Source organism: Aythya marila, assembly GCF_965140915.1.
Source record: "Aythya marila genome assembly, chromosome: 4".
NCBI lineage: Eukaryota > Metazoa > Chordata > Aves > Anseriformes > Anatidae > Aythya > Aythya marila.
The window spans coordinates 36,516,330-36,531,332 of NC_139045.1; the positions used below are offsets into that span (position 1 = coordinate 36,516,330).

The 15,003-nt window shown below is 44.6% G+C and overlaps 1 protein-coding gene across 2 annotated transcripts in view; it reads left to right on the forward strand.

Annotated features, from left to right (window-relative positions):
- Positions 1 to 1,399: 1,399 nt before the first annotated feature.
- TBC1D9 (TBC1 domain family member 9) overlaps positions 1,400 to 15,003 on the forward strand; it is a 65,775-nt gene continuing 52,171 nt past the window's right edge. For both annotated transcript variants that reach the window (XM_082760261.1, XM_082760262.1), the window contains exon 1: positions 1,400 to 1,709. In XM_082760261.1, the coding sequence (XP_082616387.1) occupies positions 1,583 to 1,709 (127 nt within the window). In that variant the 5' untranslated portion in view covers positions 1,400 to 1,582. The remainder of the gene's footprint in view (positions 1,710 to 15,003) is intronic.

Genomic DNA, 15,003 nt, shown 5'->3' on the forward strand with positions numbered 1-15,003 from the left:
CTTTGCTATCTACAACACAGCAACAAAGCAATGAAAAGACACAATATAGCATAATTTTAAATGTCATTACTTGAGGGATGACATCTTGCTTCTTTCCAAATTTATTAAAATATTGCAGAGTGCTTAACAGAAATAAATATAAAGGATATTAAAAAATATGGTTTTGGTGTTCGTTATGCCATTAATGTATGTCATTGTACTCAGCTGTAAAACAGACTAATTGGTGCTATTAGTGCCTGGCAGTTGTTTTCAGTGCTCACAGTTCTGCATACATAACTGTCTGTGCCCAAGTTAGGCATGGGAGACAGGAGGGCTTCCTAACACCTGTAACTGATCTTTTCCTTCTCAAGGGAACACCAGATTAACTCCATTGCTGGCTCTGGCTGCAGCAGAATTATTCAGTTATTCTTCAGGTTTGGTTATCCACTGACCTAAAATGCTAGTGCTGTCGTAGTAATTCTACTACATGTTGTTGGCAGTGATGAAAGTACGAGAATATAATGCCATCCGTGCTTCTGTGACAACACAAACATTTATGAGCCATTTGTGCGTGACATCCTGCCTTTAGTAAAGGAAGTTACTATGAATTTTTGCTACTACTTTTTGCCAGGTTAGACTGAAAGTTAAATTTTAGTTGTTATATTACAGCATCATTAAGGTTGGAAGAGACTTCCAAGATCATTTGGTCCAACCATCCCCCTACCACCAATGTCACCCACTAACCCATGTCCCTAAGCACCCTGTCCAATCTTTCCTTGAACACCCCCAGGGACGGTGACTCCACCACCTCCCTGGGCAATCTATTCTAATGCCTGACTGCTCTTTCTGAGAAGAAATATGTCTTAGATAGAGCTGGTCAAAACAAAAACAAAGCAGAAATTGAAATTCCTTTCTGAGATTATAAGAAATTTGGACAGAGTTTTTCTTAAATTCTCCTTCTCATTGTCCAGTGAAACGGGTGAGGTCGTTTCACCAACGTTAGAATTCCAACTAATACGATTCTACCATAAATTCTGGAAGGCCGGAGAAGCCTTTCTGCGCTCCCATTGGGATCATATTCCCCTGCTTTAGTGACACCAGCAAGCATTTACCGTGGCACAGTGCGAAGGTGAGGAGTGCTCCTCAGCCTGCCGCCTCAGGTGGCAGTCACCCCTCCGTGACAAGGCACCAGCTCCAGGACGCCCCTCCTGTAAAACCAAGGGCTCTGTGGAAAGTTTGTTGCTGGATCATCTCGTTTGTGATTTAGAGCCTTAATTTATTCGGTACCTTGAGCTGCTCGGGCAGGAGCGGCGGTTGGGCGGGCCGTTGCGGCCGTTGGGCGGGCCGTTGGGCGGCGCGCGGCGGCGGCCGTTGATGTCACCGCTGCCCTGGGCGCTGCGGCGGCTGCTGCCGGGGCCGCCCCTCCGCGCCCGGCGGCGGCAGCAGCGCCGAGGGCATGCGGCTGCCGCCTCCTCCTCCCCATCCTCCTCCTCCTCGTCCCCGCCGCTGCTCGGCGGCCGGGCATGGTGGCGTCTGAGGCGGCCGCTGCTGCTGCTGTGCGTGAGGCCCCGCGGGGCGCACGCCCTTTGTCCGCGGCGGGAGCATGTGGGTGAACCCCGAGGAGGTGCTGCTGGCCAACGCGCTGTGGGTGACGGAGCGGGCCAACCCCTACTTCATCCTGCAGAGGAGGAAGGGGCACGGCGGCGATGGAGGCGGCGGGGGACTGGCGGGTAAGGACGGGCCCTGCGGCGTCCCTGGGCGCTGAGGGGATGCTCTGGGGCTGGCCCTGAGGGTTACGGGCGCGGAGCTGCCGCGAAGGCGTTGTGAGGGGGGCGCCAGCGCTGGCCGTGCCCTGCTGCGTGAGGGTGTGACTTGAGAGGCTCTCGGTGATTTGGTGCTCCTTAAAATGAGACCGAGGTGTAATTCGTAGGTACGTGCTAATGTAACGCATTTACTTTGGCTTCTCTCTATTCTTGAGGATGTCCTTGTAAAGCCTCTTCCACAAATGCTTTGTTTTCAGCCACTGTTGACTGGAAACACTTTTGTAGGTGTCTGGCTCCTACGTATGTTGGTCTCCTGACAACTGCATACACCCAGTATTGTAGACCTTTAGTCATTTTTAGGTAACATGTACACGTTTCCATAAAACCTGAGATACAGAACCCAACGGTGTTACCATTGGTCCTTCTTGACTTGGTAGAAAATGCTCAAGCTCATTCGCTGAAAACTGGTTTCTTCCTTTCCCCGCTTGCATTGAAACCAGTTACTTAGGCTAGTCAAAATAAGCACATGGACTGCATCGATGTCTGCTTCAAGGTCCTGGGTATATTTACCAGAAGATTAAGTGTTTCTTCAACCTCTGAATACTCTATGGACCTGCAAACAATTTATAATCTAAACTAATGCACCCCTTCAAAGTGTTTTTTCTTGTAGACCCTTGAGATCTTCAGTGTTAAAGGTTAATCAAGCCCACCTTGTCCTTGCGTAGAAAGTGACCAGCAGTCATTTTGCATTGGCTGTAGATTTCTGTTGTTTTCCTGTATTTTTATTAATTTTTTTTTAATCTTTGCAATTATGGGCAGTGTTGACAAATCCACTTAAAATATTTCTTGCCTCAAAACTTCACCCCTGCTGTGTTTACTGAGGAATTGTTTGCAGACACTCCTTCCTTGGATTACTTACTGGCCTCCAAGGTCTTTTTCTTCTGTTTTAGTGGAGGTGGTTTGAGTAGGCACTCCTGTACCTCTCTGACTTTGTCACCTCTGAATTAGAGATTGTTTGAGAAACCCAGACAATCTTCCAAACACTTCAGTTCCTGAGAAGCATTTTGAGAATTTTATGTTCTTTTCAACATATTCGCAGTGTGTGTATATCAAGGCCATGTTGCAGCAGTACACGTGGTGTGATAGATGATACCCCTGTACAGACAGAGATTGCTTTGAAGATCTTCTCCTTTGAGTGAGAACAAGATTCATAAATGCACGCTTCTTGTTTTGTGAAGCTTAAATAAGCCGACAGCATTTAGCAGCAGTTCAGAATATAGAAACAGTTCTATCTTTGTTTCTGCATTTTTCCCCCTTGATATTTCAGTTTTTGTCCACCGCATCTGCTATTTTAGCATGTGAATGCTCTCTGTGTAGTGAATGTTGATTTAGAAGGCACAAGTTCTAAGCACGTTTCGAAGATGGCTTTCCAAGTAGCTTTTCTTAGGGTCTATCTGCATGGTATTGCAGCTGCAATGGGATTGAGGTAATGGCAACAAGTAGCTAAATAATTTCTACGTGTTTTGTTTCCATGTTTATATGATGCCTGGGGGGAAGAGCTGGAGATTTTTTTAGTATGTTGCCAGAACCATAGCTAAACAAGCACCCAGCACTAACATGTAGGAGTTATCAGCGCTGGCAGTATCAAAAGCCTCTGTGGGTGGGACCTTGTCAGACCTTGCCGTGTTAGTGCATGGGTTTGTGATACAGTGGTGTATAAAAGGTAGATGAGGAAGAAAGAAATGGTTGTAGAGTAGCCAGACCACTCCCAGCTTGGTAGGCACGATAAGAAGAGGAACTTATGGTTAGTTGTTTTCCCTGGAAATATCAATCCTGGAATTTTGTGCTGGTTGCTCTAACAGCTGTGGTTGGCCCATTGAGGGCCAGTGCAGGCAAAGAAAGCAAGTGGCTCACTCTCGATAGACAAGGCTAGCTAAAGGCAGAAGTTTAGGGGGACCTAACTGATCCTGAGAGTTCAAAACAACAACAAAACAGTCTACGTTAGAGAAACAGGGGAAAAAAAAAGGACCTTTTAATTTTCTTCTTAATTTACTTTTCCTTAATTTTCCATTCTGTAGTGATACGGTGCTGATTTTTTTTTTCGGATAACAGCCTAAAAAGGCATCCACCCATGAATGTTGTGTAAAATTTGGCTCATTGCTCTGTGGGAAACAAGATCACGTGTCCCTGAATTTGATTAAAAATATTTTATGTAAAATTTTCATTGTGGTTGCGAGTGGCCTGAATTTATGCATTCAAGAGAAGATGCAGGTACAGCTGTCACCTTTTTTTTTTTTCCTTGTAATCTAAGTTCTGCTGACTTGTGCTCCCTCATTATTGACTAAAGGCATTTGTCTTAAATCGTGGAATGATAATTGACTTTCAAATTGATGGGAATGTGAGCTCGATGACATGAGATGGCTTCCCTATGTAACTTAAACCATAGTTCAACAACAAGAAGCATTGATTTTCTGGCATTGCCTTCAAGTCCAGGGTTGCTGTGAAAATAACCAGTAGGCAGACAGAGCTGGACTAAGTGTAACGCCCTTCTCTCCATCTGTCTGACTTCAAAGAACGTAAATTGGGGCTGCACCACGGTGCCATTGTGTAGGTAAAGCTGAAGGATGAGGTAGAGTGCTTTCTGAGATGGCTGGGAATGAGGGAGAAGCCAGTGTGGACTTCTTGAGACAGCACTGTGGTTGGATGCTGTGACTGCAAAAATGTGTCTAAAGGCTGCCAGGTCTCAGTGTTACCCCTCCTGCTGTGCAGGGACGTTACCATCACCAGAGCTAAGTCCAGAGGAATGCATCTTTCAGGTTTTTTCACACACTGTAGTCTAAAAACAAGTAGTTTATATAGCCTGGGGGGTGGGTGAAAGTAATTCTTATGACTTTGAAGAAGAAGAGCAGTACTCACATTACCTGTTCTTCTGGATCCACTCCGAGTGCAGCAATCCTTTGCTGGAAAGGTAGTATCAGTCACTCAGGGATACGTGGTGAAATCTCAGCCCTTTCTGCACAGATCCTTCCTTCTTGGCCTCCATTTATGTAAACTAGTAGAACAGAGAAAGCCATCTTACCTCAACACTCAGCTGGACATTAGAAGCATTTTCTGCACTTACTTGAATATTGGATTGTAGCATGTTAGAAGCATGATGATCATCTTGTTCTGTGTCAGGGCAGTGCCTAATTATTGAGTCTGAAGAAGTCATCTCTGCTAACAAGATGTCTGAGTAGTCAGTCTGCTTAAGAGCTACAGCTTTTTTACTAAGCTGTGTTAAGCCATTTTAGACTGAATTAGGGCCTGGACACTTTTAAATGATTGTGTGTCAGCAGCAGCCACTTCACTGCAGATTTCCTTTGTAAGCATGCCTTAAGTGAAGGGCTGGTTAGATTTTGTTTTCAGTTTTTGAACTAAGAACTACAGGAAAGACTTGTAAATCGGATTTATTTATTTTTTTTCCTTTTTTCATTGCTGTTCTGCGAACTTGCATTATCTTACATGCTGCATTAATCTTCCAGGACAAGACTGAAAAATGTACTTCCCTACTTTAAAAATGTTTGATGGTTGATTAGCGCTCTCCATCACTAAATTGTTTTGTGCCTTGCAAGTAGTTCCTTTATCTTGTTTCTGGGTGACACTCATTCAGGAGTTTCATCTTCCTTTTGTTGACCGACAGGGAAAAATTCTTTTCTTTCCTCTTTTGAGTTTTCTCAAAGGTGACAGCTGTTTTTAACCCTCTTCCTCATAACTATTTTGCTTCCTGGTGGTCAGCTACCTTCCCTCTATAGGCCCATTCCTTCTTGAGAGGGGGTCCAGTGTGTCGTAGGGCAGCCTGTATCAGCTGGACAGAACGTGAAGCCACCTCCCTGCCATCATTTGGGCATTTTGCACTGTATGACCGTGCTACTTTCACGGATGTGAGGGTCTTGAACATGTCATAACGTTTATGAATAACTAAAAGGCTCATTTTTTTTTTGTATGTTAAGTGCATGTGGCATACTGATACAACAAAAAGGTAAAAAAAATCCTCTATCTGCTTTCTGCTATCGTGTGGTAATGCTTGCCAAAGGCTTTTATGTGGGAACAGCATTGCAAGGAATTAGTGCAACTAATAATTGACAGCAAAGCAATGTGTTCACAGCTTACAGGAAGAGACAGGGTGTGGTATGGTTAATTTGTGGAACTGCTGTGTGCTTTTTGCCTGTGTACATTTCTGCGTGAAATGGACATGAAATTCTCATTAATTTTCTTTAACATCTTGTTACTATAAAATCCCTTTGAATCCAAAGGCAAATAAATTGTTTATCTTAGTTTGCAAGAACTGTTTTTAGGAATGAATTATTTTGCAGATACGGCATTTATGCTTACAGCTGGGACAGTGCATGTGTGAGAGATTCAGCACAAGTTTGTAAGTCTGGGAGATGTTGCCAAAGATGATTCAAATGCTTAAGCAGAAGAGAGCAGATGGAAATTTGCTGACTGCTGGTGGTAAAAGAAATTGATGAAGTACTATCTTTCTCACCAGCTATTTTTGCAGAAGAGGTTATCGTATAATTTCCTCGTTGGAAAGTCAGAAAGGAGAGGTTCTGAGCTCAGCTGACTAGCACAAGGCATCAACATTGAATCTGATGTCATTTTTAATCCTGTGCAGTTTTCTAAGTCAGAACGTTTTCCTGCACCCTCACCAGACATGGCAATTAGTAGCTCAGATTTGGAGAAGAAATTCTGTCATGCTCTCAACCTCCCAACTCAGAGGTTTGAGGAAGGACTTACTTAAAAAATCATTTATGCCTGACATTAGAAAAGCTTTTGACCAGTGTATCGTCTTTGTGATGAGAAGATGGTATGTGATGTAATAAACACGTTGCTTTCTGTCCTCATTGACTCAAGCAGTTAGGATTTTACACGTCAAACTTGATGCAACTTGCTAGAAAATCTGCTTTCCAATGTTTGAAATGGCTATCAAAATACACACAATTACCATCAGTTATGTAGGTGGTCAGTCTGTCTGTTAGCTTTCCATGTCCATTTGGCTCTGTTATCTGGTGTTGCATCAAATCTCCTCTCCCATTGTTGAGGTTTCTTACAAGGATTGGCCATGGGTATATCTGCTTCTTCATACTAGTAGATTTCTACTTCAGGAAATGCAGATGTCAAAGAGCTGAATTCCTTTTGGTTCTCTGGATTGACTCACTGATCTTTCTGCTGAATCCCTAGGTGTTTTCACAGGTGCTTAATTGGAAGGTGTCTCATTTCCTGTTTAATACTTCTGTTGATCTCCGGTTCTTACAGACGATGTGCTCTTTGCATAGATACAGCGCCTGGGATGAAAATTCTCAGTGTTCCTTGGTGTTTGTGCAGCTCAGGTTTCTGTACCAAAATGCGTCTTGGCCCAAGACTTTCCCTGATGTCACTTCAGTTTTTACACTTTGAGTAATGTGACCCATCAAGGCCTCTGAGCTGTCACTTGCCATTTTTGCCTTCTGACATCATTTTTTTTTCTTGACAAACAAATTCAGTAATGTTTTCTGGACCGGCTATTTCTCCTGAGATCTGTTTGTGTGAAACCCTGTTGGAAATGTCACACAGGACCTTAATGTAATAAGCAATGTCAAGGTCTCCTGGTAAATTTTCTGCATTATACCCAAGTTTGTATTGTTTAGATGCAGACTCTATATGCACGTATTTGCTATATGCAGAATCTGCTCAGTTTTCTATGTTCTTAACACTTGCAACCTCTACTTTTTTCAGTCCTTCATAGCATCACACTGTAGGATAGCTTTGACCTGTAATAGGCAGGGGTTGTTGCTGTCACTGACTTTACTATAGTATAAAGACACAAGACATGTAAAGGCCTTTAAGCATCCCATTGATGTTTTCTCCAGCTTTCTGATTACCTGTCATACTTCTGATGTCTGGTCAATGCTGACATTCAATAAACTACACTTGCATTTGGCTTTCAAATCTGGTGCTGAGGTGGGTTTAGATTTTGGAGTGCTTCTTCAAAATCTTCTGTCTTTTACTTTCCTTAAAAAAAAATAAAGGTTTTAAGTATTTCTAGATGTAACTTACAAGTCTGAAGTCTTTCCAACTTAGAGGTCTGTACCAAGCAGCAGCCTTAATTTAAGCTTATTAAAATCAAGTTCTTAAAATTATTTTAGTTCTTTTCTCACTGGTGTTCAGTCAGAGCAGTTTTTGGTCTTACTTTAGGCAAAACTGGGTTTTCTTTAGATTTAACAGGTATTTGATCACGCTTGCTTCAGGATTGTTCCATGGTTCAAGGTGAGTTTACTGTGCACACTTCAGTTGTTGATTTATACCATTGGTTTTGTTGGCTAGATTCAGTTTACAATGTTTTTTTCTTCTTAGATTGGCAGTATTTAATTGCTTGTACTTAGTTGATTTGTTCTTGAGGCTTATGTTGGTGCAGATGTAGTTGATTTAAGTTTTGCTGTTGGGTGAAATCTGTTTAATTTGCTTATGCCACTCAGAGAGTGGGATGCTACGTAAGAGCTAGTTTTGAGTGAAATGCAGTGACTTCTGTGATGTTTCGGTCAATGGTTGTTGGTCATGCTTTTCCTAAGTTGCTTATTTTGCTTGTTAAAACAAACTCATAAGGAGTAAATTTTGGTATTTTGTTAATCATACTTTGAAAGCAATTGTTGACTCTATCTATATTCTTCTCAAAGTTTCTCCATTGCTTCATAGCCTGGTGTGATTGACAAGTAATAACAAACTTCTTCAGGTGTTTGAGATTTTGTTTGTTTTGGTGCAAATGTCAGTATCCTCAGAGCAGTAAGCGATCACACACCTGAAGCTGTCATGCATGGCCTGTTCCTGCTCATCTCTCCACCCAGCCTGTCTATGCTTGGGCTAGGATTTCCTTTCAGTTCAAATCTAGTGGGTTTGTTTCTGGGAACTTCTTCGTTGGATGTATTATGAGTGAGTTACTGTACTTGGACCTTTAATCGTTTGTAAACTTGGCTTCAGTGTAAACAAAGGCAGTTATTTCACTGCGTGTATATGCATCCATATCTTTATGTAGCAGTTGGTATAGATTATAATGCACATTCTGTTTTATCTTTTCTGGTGAGGAGAAAAGCAGCCAACTAACTTTTACAATGCTAAAATATTTGTAATGATGCTTAGTAGATTACACTGATAAATGTAATTACATCTGAGAATGGTTTAGGGTGCTTCAGCTTACCATCCAAATTTACAAAAAATTCTGAAAGCAGGAAGTTGAAAAAACAGTCAAATTGGGAATAGAAGCAGGATTCAGGTTTTTACAGGGATGGTCATCAGTTGTTCGGACACCTTGACAAGTACTGAAGTAAACATCCAAGTGCTGATCACTTTAAGATAGCTAGAAGAAAATCTGTTTCGATCACAATTGTGAAACTTGAAGGGAGGATGAAAGCTTTTACCTTTAACTGTCTTAAACTGCAGTAGTCAAGCTAGGTCACCACATCGGCCCTACCCAAGCCTTTTTTAAAAAAGGTGATATTTTCAGTTTTGTCTCATCTGTATTCATCATCCTGAAGACAGAAGCAAGTACCGTGTTTGCTGCTTGGCTTGCTAAATGTCACCGGAGTGACAGAACTTCCTCAGTGTCTGTTTCACTGATATTTGAAAACTTTTGTGAAGTTCAGTGGTAGAAGGAAAGAGCAACAAAGCCAGGAGTTGAGGAAAACTTAGCAGATCATAGATTTTGGTTCCAGAGGAAGAGTGTTTTGTTTTTTTCGTTATACATAACATGTTCATATAAGTCAATGCTATATAACCCGTATGGAAGACAGCAATCAAGTATTTAGGTACTGTTTTGCTTTAGTTGGTATGAATTTTATGCATACAATGCAAAACTGATAAACCTTCCTGATGTTTCAAGTGTGGTGTTCACAGTGAAGATGTTTTCATGCTTTTGAGGATACTGTTACTAGGATGGGAAGCTTAATATTGTAGTTTATTTGAGTGGTGTATAATACTTACTATTCATTTAGTCTATTCCATGAAATGAAGTCAATTAGCTTTGTCCCTCCCCATTTAACAGGATTTGTCCATAATATTACCTGTGGAGTTCAGATTGTTGCTGTAGGCTGAGTTTCGACTGTCAAATAATTGGATGACCTCCTCCCATAATAACAAATGAGTGAGCTAATTATGTAAACACGTGGACTGCCTTGAAAAAAAAAGGAAAATGATTCATATAGTGTCTAGGCAAAACAATGGCTTGTGCTGTACGTCTTAGCTATGAATTCCCATGAGTAATTGTTTTTATAGTCCAGGAAGTAATATTTAAACTTTAGGAAGAGGTGTTTTTTTGTTGTCCATGATTTTGATATGAAACTGAATGCTCTGGGTGAAAATATGGCTGAAGCAGGCCCAGTTGAATGGGGCTTTCTCAGAAATCATCCAACGTCTACAATCCAAATAGGTCCCTTGGACGTTTCAGATTTATGGCCAGACCTCATTATGTGTCCATCTTACATTAGTGGAGAGAGAAGGGGTCATCAGCAGACAGCAAGTAAGGGAATCATTTAAGCGGTATTTCTTTCGTTCACTTGGAATGTCGCTATGCCTGTTTTGAAAACTTCTTACTAATGACACGTGACTTTGCCAGCTTTCCTACTTGCGGTGTTGAGCTCATATACGAATAGGCTGCTAACATCCATGGGACTCATTGAGTAATAACCCATGAGCATGACTCCGAGTCACTGTGTGACCTGTAAGAAATCTTAGTTCTGTTCAGTACACTTCTGTTTTTCTCTAGGTGCTAAAAAGATGAACACATGCGGTTTGTTTAGGTGTTTAAGAAGTGTTTATTTTTAACAGAAGATGTCTTGGGAGGCTGTCAGGCTGTTGATTATGTTAGTAATGGTTTGTCAGCAGTCTCCTCTTGTAAACAGTTTGTGTAAAATTTTCCGTAATAATGATGATGAGAGTGATGTGATGCTTTTTTTTTTTTTTTTTTTGATTGTTTTAGGCTACGTGGTGGTGTTACTGGCACAGCAAAAAGAGATGCATTAAGTGAAAATGTATCATTTCAGGCTGCTTCCACAAACAAAGGAAAACAGCCTGGCAAGGTGATAAAATTCAGACCTCCGACAGACTCAACAAGGGCAACACACAGGGTATCTCTGTAAGTGGGAAGCCAAATGGCAGCAAATATGCCTTGGTTTCTGCTGTCCCCAGCCCCGGCTCAGTCCATAGCAGTGGCAGCTGAAAGGGTACAAAAAAGGGGAGCGGGGAATAACAAGTAGGAGGCAGCTGGTGCTCCTCTGCCCTGCATACACGCTGAGTGCTGTGACTGCGTAGTTCTTCAACCTCCCCTCCCATTCTGCCTCCACTGGGACTCCTGAGAGCTATTGACTAACCCCTTTTGAGCATCTTTGCATCTGCTGGATTCTTGCATTTTTTTACGGCGTTTGTGGCTAGTAGTAGTGCAGGGAGAAGGATGTAACAGCAATGGAGGCACGGTAGGGCTCAGCTTTGGGAGCCAGGGAACGACACATGCTTGTCATCTGGCTAACTGGAGGAGAGGAGGGTGCTTTCCTGGGTGGCGGCAGCAGGCACAGCAGTTGCACCAACTGCAGAGTGACCTCATTCCAGCTCTAGGCAAGATTTGATGCAGGTTGCCTGTGACTCTGAAGGGTGGATGTGTTGCAGATTTCTGCTGTGCGCTGAGAGCACCTGAAATTTAAGGACTGCAAGGTTAAAGCTGAATGGGAAGTGTCACTGTCAGTTATTGTCCTGAGCTTTTTGATAGGTGGTGCTTTCTGGGCAAGAAAGCCACAGCTGCTGGTGGTTTTTATGGTCTGAATGGTCACTGTGTATTGTTCATAAACAGTAGCTAAATTGGTTTTGGTGTTTTAATGTGTTGGGTCTGTCTGAGCTGGAGTCACCTTTTCCCTACAGCAGCCTACACAGTGCTGTACTCTGCACTCGTAGCTGGAACAGCACTGATATCACTCCAGTGTTGTGTCTATTGCTGCATAGTGCTGGCACAGCATCAGGACTCCTTCCAAGCCCCCAAGAGCCAGCAGGCTGGGGGTGGGCAAGTGATGGGGAGGGGACATTGCTGGGGCAGCTGACCTAAACCAACCAAAGGGATATTCCATAACACCTGATGTCACACTCAGCAATAAAAGGGGGGGCTCTCGTGGGGGAGGGGGCTGTTCCTCCTGAACAACCACTACGCGTTTGGGGCCCTGCTTCCCAGGACGTGGCCGAACACCGCTCGCTGATGGGAAGTAGAGAATAATTTTTCCTCTCTCTGTGCTTCCGCGCGGACTGATTGCTTCTTTTGTCTCTGTTTTTTTTTTTTCCTCCCATTCCCTTTCCCTTTAATTAAACCTTTCTTATCTCAAACCTCGAGTTCTCTGTGTTGTATTTTCTCCCCCTTCCTCTTTGAGGAGAGGGGGAGTGAGAGAGCGGTTGTGGTGGAGCTCGGCTGCCCACCTGAGTAAAACCACCACAAGCAGAAGTCCCCTGCGGCCTGTGGTGAGGACCATGGTGAAGCAGGATGTCCCCCTGCAGCCCATGGAGTACCACGGTGGAGCAGGGTTCCACGCTGCAGCCCGTGGAGGAGACCACAGTGGAGCAGGTGGCCCTGCACCGACGGAGGCTGCCGCCTGTGGAAGACCCCTGCCGGAGCAGATTCCGGGCCGGACCTGTAGCCCGTGGAGAGGAGACCACGCAGGAGCAGGTGACCCGGCAGGAGCTGCTGCCCGTAGGGGAGCCAGGTTGGAGCAGTTTTCTCCTGAGGGATGGACCCCGTGGTACGGACCCATATCTGGAGCAGTTCTGGAAGAGCTGCTGCCTGTGGGAAGCCCACGCCGGATCAGTTCATCAAGGACTGCATCCCGTGGGTGGGACCCCACAGCACAGGGGACGAGAGTGACCGAGAAGGAGCGGCAGAGAAGAAGTGCTGTAGACTGACCATAACCCCCATTCCCCGTTCCCCTGCGCCGCTCGGGGGAGGAGGTGGAAAAGGGTGGATGGGGGGGGAAGGTGCTTTTGGTTTTTTTTTCCTTTGTTTTCTCACTTCTCTCGCTTGTTAGTTGTAGGCAATAAATCTTACTATCTCCTTATGCCGAGTCTGTTTTGCCCGTTACAATAATTATTGCGTGATTTTCTCGTCCTTATCTCAATCCTTGAGCCCTTTTCACATATTTTCTCCCCATTCCTCTTTGAGGAGGGGGAGTGAGAGAGCGGCTGTGGTGGAGCTCGGCTGCCCACTCGAGCGGAACCACGACAGTCTTTTTTGGCGCCCAACGTGGGGCTCAAGGAATTTGAGATAAGATGATAGTTAGTAGAAGTAACGGGCAAAAATATGTGCAGGATGATTGTTAGGAATGTACAAGTTGTGAAGAATTAAGAAAGCAGTAACTGTGATATGTTAGTGTGGTGAAGGGACGAGGGGTGGTGTGTGTGTAAAATGTCCACCTTGTCGGTGCTGTGATGATGTTATGTTTATTTTGGTGTGGTGAATTCTTTTTCGTTTTGATTTAAGTGAATTTCGTGAAGGTTGTTGTGATAATTGTAAAGTAAGAGTATGTTGTGAGTAGTCTTAAATATGCTTTTAACAGAGGCGAGGGGTGGAATGTAGTGGGTTTACGTGGCAAGGTTTTGGTAGCAGGGAGCCATAGGGGTGGTTTCTGTGAGAAAGATCTAGAAGCTGCCCCATGTTTGGGAAGGGCCCCATTGTTTTCCAGATCCGAGCCAATAAGCGATGTTGTTTTGCGCCTCTGTGAGAGCATATTTAAGACAGGGAAAAAACGCTGCGCCACACAGCAGCCGGGAGAGTCAAGGGAGTGGGAGAACAGCCTTGCACCAAGGTCAGTGTAGAAGGAGGGGGAGAGGTGCTCCAGGCGCCAGAGCAGAAGTCCCCTGCGGCCTGTGGTGAGGACCATGGTGAAGCAGGATGTCCCCCTGCAGCCCATGGAGTACCACGGTGGAGCAGGGTTCCACGCTGCAGCCCGTGGAGGAGACCACAGTGGAGCAGGTGGCCCTGCACCGACGGAGGCTGCCGCCTGTGGAAGACCCCTGCCGGAGCAGATTCCGGGCCGGACCTGTAGCCCGTGGAGAGGAGCCCACGCAGGAGCAGGTGATCTGGCAGGAGCTGCTGCCCGTAGGGGAGCCAGGTTGGAGCAGTTTTCTCCTGAGGGATGGACCCCGTGGTACGGACCCATATCTGGAGCAGTTCTGGAAGAGCTGCTGCCTGTGGGAAGCCCACGCCGGATCAGTTCATCAAGGACTGCATCCCGTGGGTGGGACCCCACAGCACAGGGGACGAGAGTGACCGAGAAGGAGCGGCAGAGAAGAAGTGCTGTAGACTGACCATAACCCCCATTCCCCGTTCCCCTGCGCCGCTCGGGGGGAGGAGGTGGAAAAGGGTGGATGGGGGGGGAAGGTGCTTTTGGTTTTTTTTTCCTTTGTTTTCTCACTTCTCTCGCTTGTTAGTTGTAGGCAATAAATCTTACTATCTCCTTATGCCGAGTCTGTTTTGCCCGTTACAATAATTATTGCGTGATTTTCTCGTCCTTATCTCAATCCTTGAGCCCTTTTCACATATTTTCTCCCCATTCCTCTTTGAGGAGGGGGAGTGAGAGAGCGGCTGTGGTGGAGCTCGGCTGCCCACTCGAGCGGAACCACGACACTGCTCTGGCGCCTGGAGCACCTCTCCCCCTCCTTCTACACTGACCTTGGTGCAAGGCTGTTCTCCCACTCCCTTGACTCTCCCGGCTGCTGTGTGGCGCAGCGTTTTTTCCCTGTCTTAAATATGCTCTCACAGAGGCGCAAAACAACATCGCTTATTGGCTCGGATCTGGAAAACAATGGGGCCCTTCCCAAACATGGGGCAGCTTCTAGATCTTTCTCACAGAAACCACCCCTATGGCTCCCTGCTACCAAAACCTTGCCACGTAAACCCACTACATTTAATAAGGTGCACTAAAGGTGATACATAATCTACGTCTTCACTCTTGAATATGTAACCCAATTTACTCTGAGAGCCTTGTTTTTAGCAGGTAAAATGTGGGGGCACAAACATAATTATTAGATTGGTGTTGGAGGGGTGGTAGAAAGGTGATAAAGAACACTTGATTTGTGTGTTTTATTTAAAATAAAGCGTAACTGTTGATAATACATGGCTACCGTTTGTCAGGAAGACAATCCTGTTGTAACAGCAACAAAAAAAAAGTTTATAGGGTGCATAAACTTGCTTTTCCTTTTAATGTAAAAACACCAGTAATTGAAA